Source organism: Archocentrus centrarchus, chromosome 8 (genome assembly GCF_007364275.1).
Source record: "Archocentrus centrarchus isolate MPI-CPG fArcCen1 chromosome 8, fArcCen1, whole genome shotgun sequence".
NCBI classification, from domain to species: domain Eukaryota; kingdom Metazoa; phylum Chordata; class Actinopteri; order Cichliformes; family Cichlidae; genus Archocentrus; species Archocentrus centrarchus.
This window is the reverse complement of record NC_044353.1, coordinates 29,206,822-29,223,126: the sequence shown is the minus strand read 5'-3', so window position 1 is coordinate 29,223,126 and position 16,305 is coordinate 29,206,822. Positions and strand designations below refer to the sequence as shown.

Below are 16,305 nucleotides of genomic sequence, written 5' to 3'. Positions count from 1 at the left end.
TTCAGATATAAAACACGATCCTTCTGTTGCACAAGCATTACCAACTGCATTTGCTGAATTCTGACACACTCTAAACTGACTGAAATACATTTTTGATCATTTTAAAAGAATGGTCATTAAACATGGGTTGGAACAGTGGTTAGCACAGTTGCTCTCCTTGTGTCTACGTGGGTTCTCGGAGTACTCCAGCATCCTCCCACAGTCCAAAGATGTGTGTGGGGTTAGGTTAATTGTGATTCTAAATTGGCCGTAGATGTGATTGTGAGCGCAAATGGTTGTCTGTCTCTGTGTTAGCCCAGCGGTAGACTGGCAATCAGGGTGTACCCTGCCTCTCACCCTACGGCAGCTGAATTAAGCTGCCCCTCCCCACCAACTTGACTAAGCAGAAGAAGATGGATGGTCATTAAACAAAACTATATTCTTGCATACTACTGGTTGAAGGAATTTTTATTTAAATAAAGTTTATTAGCATCTTTTACCTTTTATAAACATAAAACATCAACAAACAATCAGACAGCAGCCTTAATCTTACCAGTGCAGGTGGCTGAACTGTTCGGAGTAACTAATAATAATGATGATGATAATAATGCTGTATCGATCAGTCTCTCATGGCTCAGAAAACTAGCTTGCCTTCCTCACCTGTATTCAGCTTGTTCCAGTCTTCACACTGCAGACATTCGTCTATATATTTTAAGCAAGACACTTAGATTGTTGTAGTACTACATCAAAAATTGAATCAAAATACTACACTCAAAAATACTTGGGAATGAAAAAAACTGAAGAATTTCAGTGTGTGTCACTGGCACAGTGAAAAATGCTGCAGAAATTTACAGTTTCGTCAGTGAATCCTGTTCACGCAGCTCAGTCATCCTGGTCAAACCATCAGGATTTCCACAAAAAGGAATACCTCCAAGGCTGAAAACATTCTTTTTCCCTGCTTTGCTGCTAAAACTGAGTCCAGTTCAGTTTCCAGTAACCTGAAAATAAAACCGAGACAAGGTGAATATCACCGTTAAGGAAAATCTTAAAAGTTCAAAAACAGGTAGCCAGCATATAGCTATTAAAACTGCTATAAAACACTGGCTTTTTTTTTGGCTCTTTAAAGAAGTTTTAATGCTGGAATCATATCAAGTCTATTAACTGATTTCTGTCACCTGTTAAAACACCATTGCAATAAACTAACAGAAAGGAATTAAAAGCATGAATAACAGTCATAATAACAGTAATGGATCATATCTCATTGATTAATGAGTCACACATTCACACAGTAAATTACAGAATGTCATATTACAGTATGACACATAATTGTAAATAAAACTCACCTAAATTCACCAAATGAACTTCTATCTAACCACAAAAGTGCTCTCTCGGATCTTGGAAAATGGATACTGTGGAACAAAGAGGTTAAAAAAAGATACAAGAAGTAATTTTACTGGATCTGTAAAGTAAAGGTTTATTAAAACTCAACTGCTCAAAATCTACACTTACATCCAGTTCTCTGGGGAATTTTACAGGCTCTACTCCCTTACAGCAGAGCACTGAGAAAGGCCTCTCCTTGGTCTTTGAATGCTCTTTGAAGCACAGACTGAAAACTTTGGCAGGCAGGTAAACATCCCAGTCAGCTGCATGCTCCTCAATTAGCTCGCTCACCATCCTGTTTAATTAGAGATATTATAGCAATGAGATGTTACTATGACGATGTATGATGATCCAAATATTATCAAGGCATGCACTGATTGTTTGCAATAGCAATATGGCCAATAGCTGATACTGATATATTTTTCTTTTTATTGTATTTTTGTTATTTATTCCCTTTTTTCTTATAGGGAAACAAAGAAATCTTTATGTGTCTCTATAAAAGCCAACTGTTTAAAATCTTTCAGATCTTCTTTACATTATCTTTGAACATTTCATCAGCAGAAAATTGTTGTGATACAAAAGATAAATATCAGCCACTGACACAAATATCAGTGTCAGCGTCATTTATTAGGATATAACTTAAATGTTTCCTTCCTTTGTGTTGGCTACGATTTTTCATCTGCACTAGCTAATGAACGATAAACATATTTTGGTAAAATCTGTTATAACTGGAAAAAGGCCAACACAAGCAGGACTACAGGTATGAAACACAGACATCTCAAATCATACCAGAGCATGACAAGGTAGTGGCAAGACCTGCCACTCTGCGTCTAGGTACAGACCTGTCAATCAGCTGCGGTGTGACCATATCTACAGTCCCCGTCTGCTGATGATAGACCACAAGAGCAACAGCAACCTTCAGCTGATCTTTCAGTTCTCGGTTGATCTGTCATTGGGAAGACATTTACACAGTATATCGATGTGAGAAACGGGACGGACACAAGGACACAATCTTGCACGTGATTATTTTTGCATTTAAAAAAATGTTTTGCTTTAAAAAAAAATATATGATTTTAATATGGCACGTAGATAGAATGAAAGGCTTTAGTTTTTAGACTACTCGATTAATTGATAGAAAAATCGATAGACTACTCGATTACTAAAAACACTGATAGCTGCAGCCCTAACTAGCTGTTACAGGAGGAAATTTGCAGGTTTCAAATGTAAATGTATTCATGTGACCACTGCAAGGCAAGACTGCTTCATATTTGGTGTGAACAAACCACAACAGTGTATATGTGAAAGAAAATAACCTTTTCTTTCCCAAACTTTTGAATATCATGATTGTCGAGTTGACTTTTTAAAGGTCAAAAAGACTTTTTAAACTGCCTTCAGAAAGAGATTTCAGCTCACTTGAAATATTGCGTTTTTTGGTTTTCGGGCACTTCACTTAATGTCAGATTTATTAGAGATTTAAATAAAACATGAATTTCTCAACTGTAACTTCACATTTGATGTTAATATGAAATTTTGTGAAACAGTCCAAGCAGGTTAATCAATGATGCACTCACTTTGTGGACTATGTCAAGAGGCAGTCTGGAGAGGATTCTCAGTGGATATCCGAAGTGGGAAATGATGTCCACGATGTTCTCCGCCACATCTGAAGGAAGGCACGCCGTCATCGGCACAGCTTCCACCCATTTGGAGTAGTAGTCCGTCACGGTCAAAATGTATTTGTGTCCGTTTACTGTTTGGGGCAACGGTCCTCGGACATCAAGAGCAAGCCACTGCCATGGCTCCTTGACCTGCAGTCAGGACATTACATCAGGCAGAATTACAAAGCTGTCTGTAAACCTGGTTTCGATTTCACGTGGAGTAACACGTGCAGGTACTGACGTTACAACAGACCTACCTCTATAATGTTCTCACTGTCTTTGTGCTCAGTCTGTGAAAATTATAGAAGGGGAGGTGAATTAAGTGCTTCACAATATAAAAAAAACAAAACATTATAGATTAAAGGGGTGAAACAATTCTGAAGTAGAGACAGCAAATTGTGACACAAACGTGCACAACGTCCTGTGCCATGATACCAGTGTGGCGCTGCCTGGTTAAAGAATGCTAGTCTGGTGAAAGCTGTTTAGTGGGTGAACTGGAAATACATCTGAATAACAGTTTATTTTTTGTTCATGATCCAATCAAGTGGCCAGGAAAAAGAATTTCTGTTTTTTGTTTTCATTCCCTCTAAACAAAAACTCAAGTGTGGTTTTGGAAAATTATTACACCCCTTACAGGCTGAATATATTATATATGGCTCAATATACTTACACTGATATTGTTATCTGGAGCCCAGTGAATACTCTGTTGATGCACATGGAAACACACAAACACTGATGAAGATAAACAACAAGATAATCTAACACGCTACAAATGCCACGAGTTGAGCTAAACATAAACACTAAGTTATCACATTGATTAGTACCATTTACCTGTGGAACGCAGTAATCTCCATGAAAGAAGTGTGGAAATGAATCAATCTTCATCAGTGCTTCATCAATTATAATCCTCCACTTACCTGACTTTTTGGGATCTCTGATCATTAAAACAGAAAAAGTTAAAAGATTAACAACAACAATCCAAAGGTCTACAGAAATTATTTTTTTTAAAAAGGACATTTTCTCCAAGCTTCAGATACTGACAATCACACAAATGAGTGAAAGGATTAAACCCTCTTACAGTTTTCAATACACATTATTGTGTGTAATAAATATAACAATGTTTAGATTGTAGGTCAGACAAAAAAAAAACACAATGATGATGACAGTTTGAAGTTGAGAGAAGGCAGCATTTATACTGTTTTACAGATGTCCCAGTAAATTATCACTTTGAAGCGTCTTTAGTGCTTGAATTGCATATACAATCTATTTCCAAGAGAAAGCCTCTGATTAACCGGAAAGTCCTGAAGAACCTTTGATTAGGTCGGAAAACTGGTTGGACATTTAGCAAGCTGTAATTACTTTGATTGTGGACAGAACTCTTGTTCTGGTGAAATAAAACCACCTTGTGTCCATTCGCCCTTTTTAATCCTACATTTTCCTTCTAAAACTTCTAACTCTAAAATAAAATAAAACCAAGCTTGAAAGTAGGAAGAAGGCTATGTGTTAAGAAGAAGAAGAAGAGTTCAGCTTTCTGGTCCTAGAAGAAGCAATATGGATTTCTTTCTCAAACTATCCTGTCACTATAAACATAAATTGGCACAATGGATTATATTTAATTCAATCTGTGACCCCTGGAAACTGTTTATCGTCACCTCATTATAAAGTATGTAAAAAGACATGATAAGACATTTAGGGCCCCATCAGACCCTGATTTCCAACAAAATTTAAGGAGGGAATGTTAAAAGCTCAGCAAATATGCAACGAGAAATTTGCAGATTCAGTGAGTTAAGGAACAATGAGAACAGGAGGAGGAAGTTGGTTCTGACTCTGAAGCAGTTTCAGAGCAAAATACAGAAGGAAAAACTTTAATGCTGCTAATATTGACCAGCATCTGAATTTTGAATCTCACATCTCTAAGATCATCCAGTCTTGTTTCCTTCATTTAAGAAACACTGCAAAATTAAACCTTTAATGACACCCAATTATGCAGAACTTTAAGCACACACTTTAATTTTCTACCATCTCCGTTATTCTAACTCACTTTTTACTTACATCACTCGGGCCTCCCCAGCCTCTCTTCAGTCAGTCCAGAACACAGCAGCATTCCTGCTGCCCTTCACTGGCTTCCAGACAAATTCAGAACTCTTTTTAAGATTTTATTAATAACACATAAAGCCCTACATGGCCTGGCTCCTGCCTAAACAGCAGATCTGCTGACACCTTATTCCAGCCGTCGACCTCTCAGATCTGAACAGGGTCTTTTAAATGTTAAAAGTTCTTTTTTTAAAACCAGACACGATAACACTTATAATATTGTACCTCCTAAACTTTGAAACAGCCTGCCTCGGCCTATCAGGTCGGCTGAATCTGTGTTTCATTTTAAATGACTGCTCAAAACGGGGCAGCATGGTGGTTAGCACTGTTGCCTCACAACTAGAAGACCTGGGCTCGAATACACTTTGGCCAGGCCTTTCTGTGTGTTGTTTGTGTGGGGTTTTCTCTGGTTTCCTCCCACAGTCCACTTGGTGATTCTAAATTGCCCATAGGTGAGAATGGTTGTCTGTGTTATACCATGCCTCTCGGCCTACGACAGCTGGGATAGGCTCCAGCCCCCCCGCAACCCTGAATAAGTGGATGGATGGACTGCTCAAAACTCATTTTTATAGGTTAGCTTTTCCTTAATAGTTTGCCCATTATTTTTAGCTCTTGTTTGTCTAATGTGTGAATGCAAAAATTAATGTAAGACTGCGTGTTTGAATGTGTGATTAATTAAAGTTATCATTACTGATTTAATAAGTTAGCTCCATGGTGTAGTGGTTCACACAATAGACAAAACAAGTTCCTCAGTTTGATCCCAGGAGGAGACACAAATCCCTCAGGAAGGCCATCTGATGTAAAAATATGCCAGATCAAATGTACGGAGCTAACCACTGTGGCAACCTCTTGTGAACAAGGGATCAGCTGAAAGTAGCTTTTTTTTTTTTTTATTCTGATTTCAGAAAAGAGGGCTAGGACAGTAGAAAGCCTCTTTGTAGTCACATACCCAAAGGGCTGCTGTTCTGTCTGGCTGGGTTCTTTGCTCTGGACGCTGTCCTCTGTTGCAGGGAGAGCTGATGTTGCAGATGAAGCTGAATCTTTCTCTGAGACTTTAGCACCAGGTTGCTGCACTCATAATAGAAAGAAACAACACATACTGCATTGAGAAAAATAAATACAAATGGTCAGAAGCTTTCAGAAAGCTCCATTTGAGCTAAACATACCTGCTTAAATAGATCATTTTAATAGTTAATTGTCCAGTTCATCTCACCTTGTGTCTTTTACGTCTTGGGTTGATGGAAGCCTATGTTCAAGGAGACAGTAACAACAGCTGCATGTCAATGTCAATTTTATTTCTTGAGCACATTTAAAAACAACATTGTTGACCAAAGTGCTTTACAAGATCAACTAAAAAGTAAGCAAGGAAATTCCATAGATGAATAAAATAGAATAAAACACAGAACATAAAAACAAGGAATAAAATAAGTATGATGCGATAAAACAAACTAAAACTAACACACTAAAACATGAGACACCACAACATAAAACCTGATGGGACTCAAATTGAACTTGAATTAAAAGCCAAGGTAAAAAGGTGAGTTTTTAGAGAGGATTTAAATAAAATACCTTTATTTTTAAAGATGCCGCTTGGCTTGAAAAGTTTACACAGATAAACTGGGAGCAGTCTTCTAACACAGCTCAAAGGGTGCAGCGAATGTTTTAATTCTAAATGATGACAAAGATTATCTAAGAGACACACAAACCTTCTTTTTCTGTGTGTTGGCGGTCGGTGTAAATATGGTGGGAACTGCATCTTCCCGAAGTGTCACACTTTTGCCTGTTCTGTCAATGTACTGCACCTCAAAGTGATTGCTGCACAGAACAGAGAAGCGAGTTGGCGTCCAATCCTTCCACTTCATGTTAAGAAGCCATTTTTTAAGTTTTCGGGGATTGTACAGGGGAAACCTGTATGAACACATGAAAATAAACAATTATGTTCCTCCATAAAGGAAACACAACACCGAAGAGTGTTTTTTTTTTTGTTTTTTTTTAATAAGAGTATGTTATTAATGTTAATTATGTTGCTTGAAGAGGTATACCAGAGACATAGAGGTCAGGAGAATAAACCAGATGTTCTCCACAGAACCATCAATTGTGTACTCTCAGTGGCAGGGAACAATATGAGAACAGCACTGCCCACCAAGGCTGGAGATGGAGCAATACTGGAAGAGCATATGGGAGAAGGATGCAACACACAACACCAATGCTCAGTGGCTAGTGGATCTAAGAGCAGACCACAGCAACCTCCCTGAACAGGCTCCAGTGACCATTACAGTGGGAGACATACAGGAAAGAGTATGTCATGACATGATTCACACCTACTGGCTAAAGAAGTTGACTGCACTCTACGAGCCCCTGGCAGCACAAATGAACCAGCTGCTAATGGCTAAGACACACCTGGAATGGCTGACCAAAGGCCAGATTGTCCTGATCCCCAAGGATCCCCAAAAGGGACCGGTCCCATCCAACAACATGCCAATAACCTGCCTCAGCACAACACGGAAACTCCTGTCAGGATCATAGCAGCTAAAATGAGTAGGTACATGGCTCAATACATGAGCGTGGCCCAGAAAGGAATTGGCAGATACCAGTGGAGCAAAACACCAGCTACTCGTAGATAGAGCAGTCACGCGAGACTGTAAGACCAGACTAACCAACCTGAGCACCACCTGGATTGATTACAAAAAAAAGCCTATGACAGACACTATGCCGCACACATGGATCCTTGAATACCTAGAACTGTACAAGATCAACAGGACCCTAAGAGCCTTCATCAGGAACACCCTGCCTGCACTCTCTTCTTCACCTCTCTTGTACAGTGTCTGTTGCTTTGGATGGTTGACCCCAGGTATTTAAACTTACATACCTTCACTACCTCTGCGCCTTCCAGCTTCAGTGTTACACCTGCCTTCCTCACATTCACACACGTTTTGTGTTTTACTTCTTCTGACTTTCATTACTCTTCTCTTCAGAGTATACCTCCACCTGCTCCCTGCTCTCACTACAGATCACAACGTCATGTGTGAACATCACAATCCACAGACTCCTGGCTGACCTCATCTGTCAATCCATCACTGCTGCAAACAAGAAGGGGCTCAAAGTCGATCTCTGATGTAATCACACCTACAGAACAGCTCACCAGTGGTTCCCAAATGGTGTGATTTGGAATTAAGTGCAAACATCAATGAAACCGCATAAAAAGTAATGAATGAAATAAAAACGTACTCTGTGAGTATAGGGCAAAGGTCATGGCAGATGAATCAAATGATAACAACACTTGTGAACGGTAAAACGGATCATTTTCTTGTGTGGAGCAAACTAAAACTAACTAAAATTGTAGATGTAGTGCAACGTCAAGTTGCTGCAAAATGTGCAATAATTACACTGAGGCCATTTTCTGCAGGTATGAATCCAGATGTGACTTGAACGTTTGATTTGCTTTTGTCGCAAAATGCTTAAAAATACTCTCCCCTTTAACGCCCCGTTTGTTGGTGCTGTGACTGAAACAGCCTACTTAGTGAGCTGTGTGCACACCTGTCACCGTAACTTCAACAGCTGCACTCCCATGTATACAGATGGAAACCTAATTGCTTAAAACTTTTAGAAAAGCTAAAAAACCTGACTCTGAACACTGATACTAACCTACTTCTATAAGTCACTGTTACTTCAAATGTGCTCCTAGCTGTTTGCTAGTTTAGTTTAATCAAAAATCAGCACTAACTACGAACACTTACTTAAAAAACTTAACGTCTGAGTCGCTCGAGTTGTCGCAGTTGTATGCACACTTATATCTCCCCATTTATGATCAAATTTAAGTCAACTTAAGACTACAAACACCGGTTTTGTTGCTAACGCTAAAGTTGTTTGAGTCGTCGTAGGTTAGCACAAACTTCTACATCCGGTTGGATTTTTCAAAGTAAAAGCCGCACGCTGGAATTCCATTTTATTCCTTTCCCATACAAATATGTTGCTTTGTTTATCATTTTTAATAGTATTTAATTATAATACATATATATTAGTCATAAAATAGTGTTTGTAAATACATCCCTGATATAAAAGATAATTTTATTTGTTGCATACATAAATCATGTGATATTGCTTCGAATGATTTCCAATTAAAATTTCAAGATTTTTTTTTTTTTTGGTAAACACAGTGTAGTGTTATTGGTGAGCAACCAGAATTTCTACAGAAAGCTATATCATTACTTTGCTCATTATCTTATCCGAATTTAAAAAAAAATAAATTACATTTGTAAAAAGTTTAGCCTGCCTTCTGCTTTGGCATTTAAACAATTTAAAACATTACACTAAACACTAAAAGTGACTGAGACTACTGAATTATGTAAAACATTCTACTTTATAATCAGTTTATTCTTGTCTTTAAATCTTCATTTTTATTTTTTATTTTGGTTTGTTTTTTAGTGACAAAAATAAAATAAAAATAAAGCTACAAGAAATAGCCTTGTGCCATGTTGGAAAACCTTTATTATTATTATTATTAGGCTTGTGTTTGTACATACTAACAACAAATTCAAAATTTCACTCATCGCTTTACTCGGGAGATGTACAGGATGTTTCTAAATTGACACATCCGGTTTCACCGGATGTTGTTGCTGTCTCTTCTTTGTTGCGGTTCGATTGGTTAAGAAAGCTTAATACCGCCCCCATTGAACAGGTTTTCTTCGTATGCCATGTTTTTAAGCAAAACGAGCTCGAATAACATTTTCTCAGTGGTCATTTCTTTTTTCATAACCTGCCAATAAAATAATATTATTCCTGTAAAAATATAAACTTTTTTCTCTGTGTGGACAGTTGGGAAAAGAATGAATCAAATCAGACATGCTTAAAAATATTTTTATTTAAAGCTGCTCAGCTGCTTTTGGTTTTCCACTCGACTCTCCACTCATCCCAGTCGATAAGGGTTCGTTTCATGTCCCATCCTGCAGCTTCAGCACCTGAAAGTTATGTTTATTTAATTATTTTCCCACTAAAGAAATCAAAGAGAATGATTGGTAAGATAAAGTACACTATATTGCCAAAAGTATTCACTCATCTGCCTTCACACACGTATGAACTTAAGTAACATCCCATTCCTAATCCATAGGGTTTACTGTGATGTCAGCCCACCCTTTGCAGCTATAACCACTTCAACTCTTCTGGGAAGGCTTTCTACAAGGTTTAGGAGTGTGTTTCTGGGAATTTTTGACCATACTTCCAGAAGCGCCTTTGCGAGCTCCACTCTATTTCATCCCAAACTTTACACTTGCCACAATGCAGTCAGACAAGTTCCATTCTCCTGGCAACCACCAAACCCAGACTCATCCATCCCCACTGTCATTTTACTTGGCCTACCATTTTGTGACTGAGTTGCTGTCAGTCACATTTGCTTCCACTTTGTTATAATACCACTAACAGTTGACTGTGGAATATTTAGTAGCGAGGACTGGACTTGTTCCACAGGTGGCATCCTGTCACAGTTCCATGCTGGAATTCACTGAGCAGCCCATTCTTTCACAAATGTTTGCAGAAGCAGTCTGCACGCCTGGGTGCTTGGTTTTATACACCTGTGGCCATGGATATGATTGGAACACCTGAATTCAATGATTTGGATGGGTGAGCAAATACTTTGCGCGATATAGTGTAGCTTTACATGTGCTCACCTTTAAATAATGGACTGAAAATTGTATCCATCAGCTTGTGACTCTCATGCACCATTTCCCAGTAACCTTTTAAAAAGAGAAGAAGCAATTTACAGTGTTTCACATTTAAACTCTATTTTTAAACATGGAAGGAGATAAAGACTCACTTTGCTGTTTCAGTGCAGCACTTGCAGCTTCTTTGGAGTTTGACGAGTTCAGCATATTGCTGAGTAGTACAGCCTGGCACATCGCTCTGATTTCATCACTCACTGATGCTTCTGGTCCCAAACAAACACATACACAGCCTGCGACGAAGACGGCAGGGTTAAAAATATCTAACATCTCCAATATCATTGTACATCCTGTATAATTACAATGAAGGCATTCTATCCTATTCTGGCTTATAAACTGCTCTTCTGTGGAAGAAGGTGCATACCATTTCTGACTCCTAACAGGTAAGACATGCTGTTTTCTTTCAAAGCCATGTGAAGATCCTCTGGGCTGCAAAATGAGAAGAGCTATAATGAAATTCTGTTGAGTTGCAGTGCCCTTTGCAGAAGAGCTTTTACTTTCAGCATATAAAAGATGAGTAGCTCACAGCTGGAATATACAAACTGTGGCAAGAGAAGCCTGTCACTGTTTCTGTGTGTGATTTTAAAAAGGTCTGATATCTTGTTGCATTTAATTAAAAGTAGCCCTAAATATAAAAAATGTAGATTATAGCCTCCTTGTCTCATTTTTCACCTAGATACTTTCACTTCTACTTCACTTTTTATACTTTAAATTACCTCTGTACAATCTCCTGCAGCCTCACTCCAAGCTTTATTGGTACAGTTTGCCCAAACTCTAGAAAAACACAAGATAATTTGATAGGTTTGCACAAACTGTTTACTGTTTACTCTGTCAGTGCAAGAGCATACACTGAAATTGAAAAAAAGACTCGTACCAAAGAGAACTGGTTCTTTCTGATTGGCCTCTGGTGGACTCAGAATTCGTTTGTCCTTCAGGTACTGCTGCAGCACGATGGAAAGCCGTGCTTCGTTGAAGGTTTCCATGACAACTGAACGCACAGCCTTGTAGTTGGCAAAAAGATGAAGCACGGTGAAGAGGAAGAAGAGGCAGAGAGTGAGTCTGAATGGGGCAGAAAGGGAGGAGATGGAGTTGGGCAACATCAAACACTCCTGGAAGAATCTAAAGGAACAGTTCACCCTTATATTTACTATTATCATTTTTATTTTATTACTCTTTTTTTTGTTTACTTGCTGTGCAGCCCTTTTAGTCAACATCTGTTGTGTTTAAATGTGCGATATACATAAATTGATTTGACTTAAACTCAAATGCTTGATCCCTCTAGATTGTTTTGCCTGGATTTGACGATCTCAAAGTGCCAAAAAGGTGTTTTGGGGGGTAAAATGTCCCTTTAAGAGTACGGTTAGTGTTTGAAATATAACAAAACTTACACTGGATTATCAGTGACAAGGGGAATGAGTATCAAACTGACCAGCAGTCCAGCCAGATTCACTAAAGTCTCCTGAAGGAAAACACACAGAAATGTATTATGACAGTTTTAAAGATTTGCCACAAAAGAACTGTTTTCATTTACATATCACAGGAGGAAGAATAAAGTGTACATAATAAAATTTAAGTGCTTCAGCAAACCCGAAATGTTGCTAAAGTTATTATTCAAACCTGCGCTTTGCCTGCTTTAACATACTGTGAAAAGGCCTGTTATGCTTCTTTGTGTATAACAGGATATGCCACATCAAAATACTGTATGAATAATTACTATCCCACTATTATCCACTATGTTTTTATTCAGGTATGTTTAAAACATGAGTAGGAATATCAACAGCATGTAGAGAGCATTAAATCACAGCTACCTGACTGCCATCTTTGGCAGAGATGTCAGCCATGTTGTCTCTGCGGGCCTGATGAACAGTGAGAGCTGCTCTGGTCGCACCACCTGCCACTCCAACAATAGACTGGAGAAGACAAACACAAATGCATGACGCTGCCAAGATACGTTATTCAAAGTAAATTTATATCCAGCAGAGGAAAGTAGCAGTTCTGTATTTTTCCTTGCACCTGTGTTGTTCTTGGTTGACTACTCAGTTTATCCATTTTCATAACCCCTTATCCACCTGAGGGTCTCAGCAGTGCTGTAGCCTATCATAGCTTTAATTTATGCATTAAACTAAACACACTGAAAATATGTATACTTCAAGTACGAACCTCAGGAAAAAAAAAAGGAAATTAAATGCATCTTAGATCCACAGCCCACAGTTTGGAAATCATTGCCACAGGTATAAAATTACCCAGTAACAAAAAAACAGAAGTTCACATCTTTTTCTCAGGCCTTGGGCAACTATCTTATATACTGGATTTTTTGTTTTCTTTTGTTTTCTTTTGTTTTTTACCTTGAATATCCCTGCAGTGCACACAATCAAGGTGAAGAAAGCAGGAAAGTACGGAGCCAATATTTCCACGAACATGGCAATGTCGTTGAGGATGTCAGCAAAAAGTCTGATGGGGAATTAAAAGAAAAGAACTCAAATGGGTTCCCTGCAGTGAGTGGACTGACTTCAGTCTTAAAAATTTAGTACATACCTCCATTTCTTAGCCTCAGAGTCCAGCTTAGTCCTGGAAAAATGACAAAAAAAGTAAAGTTCAACAGAATTTCCATCAGAAGAAAAGCAAATTCTACAACTGTGTGTTAGGGCTCTGAAAAAACTGGCAAATTTATGAGAAAACAACTCAGACATGTTAACTTGCCATATGGCACTGAAAAAAGAAAATACTTGAAAATTCTGAGTTTGATTTTATGAATTTTATGCTCCCTTTTTCCCCTTAAGTGGCCACAGTTATAGAATTTAAAGCATTTGTGTTTGCACACTGGCTTATATCCCCAGATATGAGCCTTACCCTTTCTGCCAGGCAAAGAGGATTCTTCCCAACATGCCAGTCCCATCTGCAGAGAGACACATTTCTTTGTTATCCAAACACCAGCGGACAAAGCTGTGCAGGGGTAATATAAATGTATTAATAACCTTTTAATAACCAGGTAACAGTGGCTGCAGCTACTGTGGCCTCCTGGTTTCCAACCCCAACACCTCTGAGAGAAGCCTGGGTGGCCAGAGTCCCTGACAGAGAACTGGAGAAGGCCTGAGAGAGAAGGGAGAGTGCAAATGGAGGGGCTTAACGTGACAGACATGTTATCACCTTTGTTGTATCCTCCACTGTACCTGCAGCGTATCCCAGAACTGGTACTGCAGGTAATCACCGCTGACGCTCTCTGGATAACCTTGAGGCAGAAAGACGCTCTGAAATTAAAAGTTTGAACTTCAGGCTTTGCAAAGATAAGATAAGGTTTATTTGCCACATACACAGCTGTACACAGTACAATGTACAGTGAACTGAAATTTGTATAAAATCAATGTAAGCTGAATGAAGTTCAGTTAAGCCTTACTTTAAAAACTCCAACAACCGAGGTTCCTACTGGGTGACCGTCACCCCCGTTTCTCCTCCTCTCCATCACTCCATCTTTTAATACATACTTCCAGGACTCGGAACTACCATATCTTTCGGTGGCCAAAACCGCACCTTTGTCTCTCTCCATTTATGCTCTTAGGAGCGACAGTCGGAGGAATATAAAAAATTTGTAACCAACTGAGCAATTTTGCGGCCTTTGATCCGCAGGAGCGTATTTAATTAAAGTTTACTTCTGTGTAGCACACAGACGACGTGTCCTGCTTTGTTTTGATTTGAGAGGTTTCCGGGTTTGTTTCCGCCCTCAGAGTTTCTGGATCTCTCATTGGTGGATTGGAAGTTTAAGGCGGAGCTTCGACAGAGACGTCTAAAAAAAACAGAAACACAAATCTTTTTTTTTGCCCCAACTTTATTTATCAAGGTGGACTGGACAGAATCAACATATGGTAGTAACACGTACCAACGTATAATATTTCTGTATATAATAGCTCATAAACAGCCCAAAGAAATAGCTGCCCTGTGTAAGGGAAAGAGAAGGAAACGCTAGCGAGGTTAGATGTTATCAGAATACATTCAAAGCAGTACATTTCCCAGTAGTTTTAAGTGCCTTTTGTTTATCAGAGTATTTAATTGTCCGAATATATTGTTTGTCCTCATTAAGAAAAGCAGTAAAGCATGATTTCCTTCCAGAGTATTTTCTACAATTAATGTGATGTTTCAACATTAACAACAGAAAATTTATCAAGCAGTCACGACAGTTTTTTTTCTATACGTTTTTCAAAGAGGCCAAACAACACATTCTTACATGATAAGACAAAATGTGTTTCAATGTCACTGTGAATAAAGTCACATAGTTTCTGCCAAACAAAACAGAAATCTTTTATGCTTTTTTACTGTCATGATGACGGAACAATAGTTTGCCCATTTCTACAAGTTCTTTCCCCTAATTCACTAGTCTTATTTCATACAACACCAATGAACAACAAGCAGTTTAACCATTTTCCCATGCTTTGACTTCCAGGTGATTTACAATAAATAAAAAAAAAATGTATGCATATAATAAATACAATTACACAAATAAATAAACATGAAATAACATAAAAGTAATACAATGTATATGTCATGGTGCCCCCTTCCTCCAGGTGTGGCACCTGCTTTCCCTCTCTCCCTCTTTGTCCTCCTTGCTCTTTATGCAGGTGTGGCCGTGAACACCTTTCATTTCCTCTGTTCAGGAACCTTTCTGGAGAACCTGCCTGGGACTCATCTGCTTACCTGCTTTGCCCACACTCACTTTATTTGCTGAAAAGTAACCGGCCTCACAAAGGCCGAGTCCTGTCACAATAATCCTGCAAAGTGATGAGAAGGTGGTGAGAGTTTCGTTGGCCTCTGCTGTATTTACTCCTGTTCTGCTGGTATTAAAGTCAGCAAAACTTTCTGTCGTGTCCTGCCCTTGAATACATTTAGGTAATCTTGACAGAATATTGACAGTGTGTCGTAGCTGCACAAGTTACCAGAGATGTTACAGCTGAGTAATTCTATGGATGATGTAAAACTATTTTAATACCTATAGAGCTCATCTGCCTATAGAGCTCATCTTGAAATAGCAAATATGTTTGGCACAACAACGCATTCAGATCACAGTTCTGCTTGCAAGATCTACCAGACATGACAGGCTTTAAAAAAAAAAAAAAAAACTATTTTAATAGAGCGATGTATAAAAAAAAGGGATGGGCGTGGGGGGGGGGGGGGGGGGGGGGGGGGGGGGGGGGGGGGGGGGGGGGGGGGGGGGGGGGGGGGGGGGGGGGGGGGGTAAAAAGTAAAATGCAGAAGTTAAATCCAAAAAGAAATGGAAATTCAATAAGAAAATAACCAACAATAGACCAGTAAAAATAATCAAAGCCATAAGTTAAAACTAATAAATGGAGGCCTCAAAAACTGGCATTAAAACTTGTTGGAAGCAGATATAATGGCCTAAGCATATTTCTTTCTTTTTTTTTAAACTATAATTCTGGCAACTGCAATCTTTAGTGGCTTTAGTTGATGAAGGTAGTTTAAGATTCCTGTAAGCA

At 38.7% G+C, this 16,305-nt stretch overlaps 2 protein-coding genes across 2 annotated transcripts; both read right to left on the bottom strand.

The window, feature by feature from the left end:
* Positions 1–429: 429 nt before the first annotated feature.
* On the bottom strand, positions 430–8,999 carry LOC115783926 (uncharacterized). Its single transcript, XM_030734932.1, has 12 exons — positions 8,846–8,999; positions 6,815–7,016; positions 6,322–6,354; positions 6,058–6,176; positions 3,846–3,948; positions 3,685–3,717; positions 3,272–3,304; positions 2,931–3,164; positions 2,202–2,305; positions 1,489–1,654; positions 1,323–1,388; positions 430–977 (listed from the first exon to the last, which is right to left on the bottom strand). Exons 1-11 carry the CDS (start codon positions 8,908–8,910, stop codon positions 1,344–1,346), a joined length of 1,137 nt encoding a protein of 378 aa, XP_030590792.1. The 5' UTR covers positions 8,911–8,999; the 3' UTR covers positions 430–977; positions 1,323–1,343.
* Positions 9,000–9,783: 784 nt separating this feature from the next.
* On the bottom strand, positions 9,784–14,521 carry rusf1 (RUS family member 1). Its single transcript, XM_030736165.1, has 14 exons — positions 14,217–14,521; positions 13,993–14,070; positions 13,798–13,912; positions 13,673–13,718; positions 13,358–13,390; positions 13,168–13,273; positions 12,631–12,732; positions 12,211–12,281; positions 11,697–11,881; positions 11,539–11,596; positions 11,187–11,251; positions 10,918–11,055; positions 10,772–10,837; positions 9,784–10,066 (listed from the first exon to the last, which is right to left on the bottom strand). The coding sequence occupies exons 1-14, from the start codon at positions 14,364–14,366 to the stop codon at positions 9,981–9,983; spliced, it is 1,299 nt and encodes a 432-aa protein (XP_030592025.1). The 5' UTR covers positions 14,367–14,521; the 3' UTR covers positions 9,784–9,980.
* Between the last annotated feature and the right edge of the window lie 1,784 nt (positions 14,522–16,305).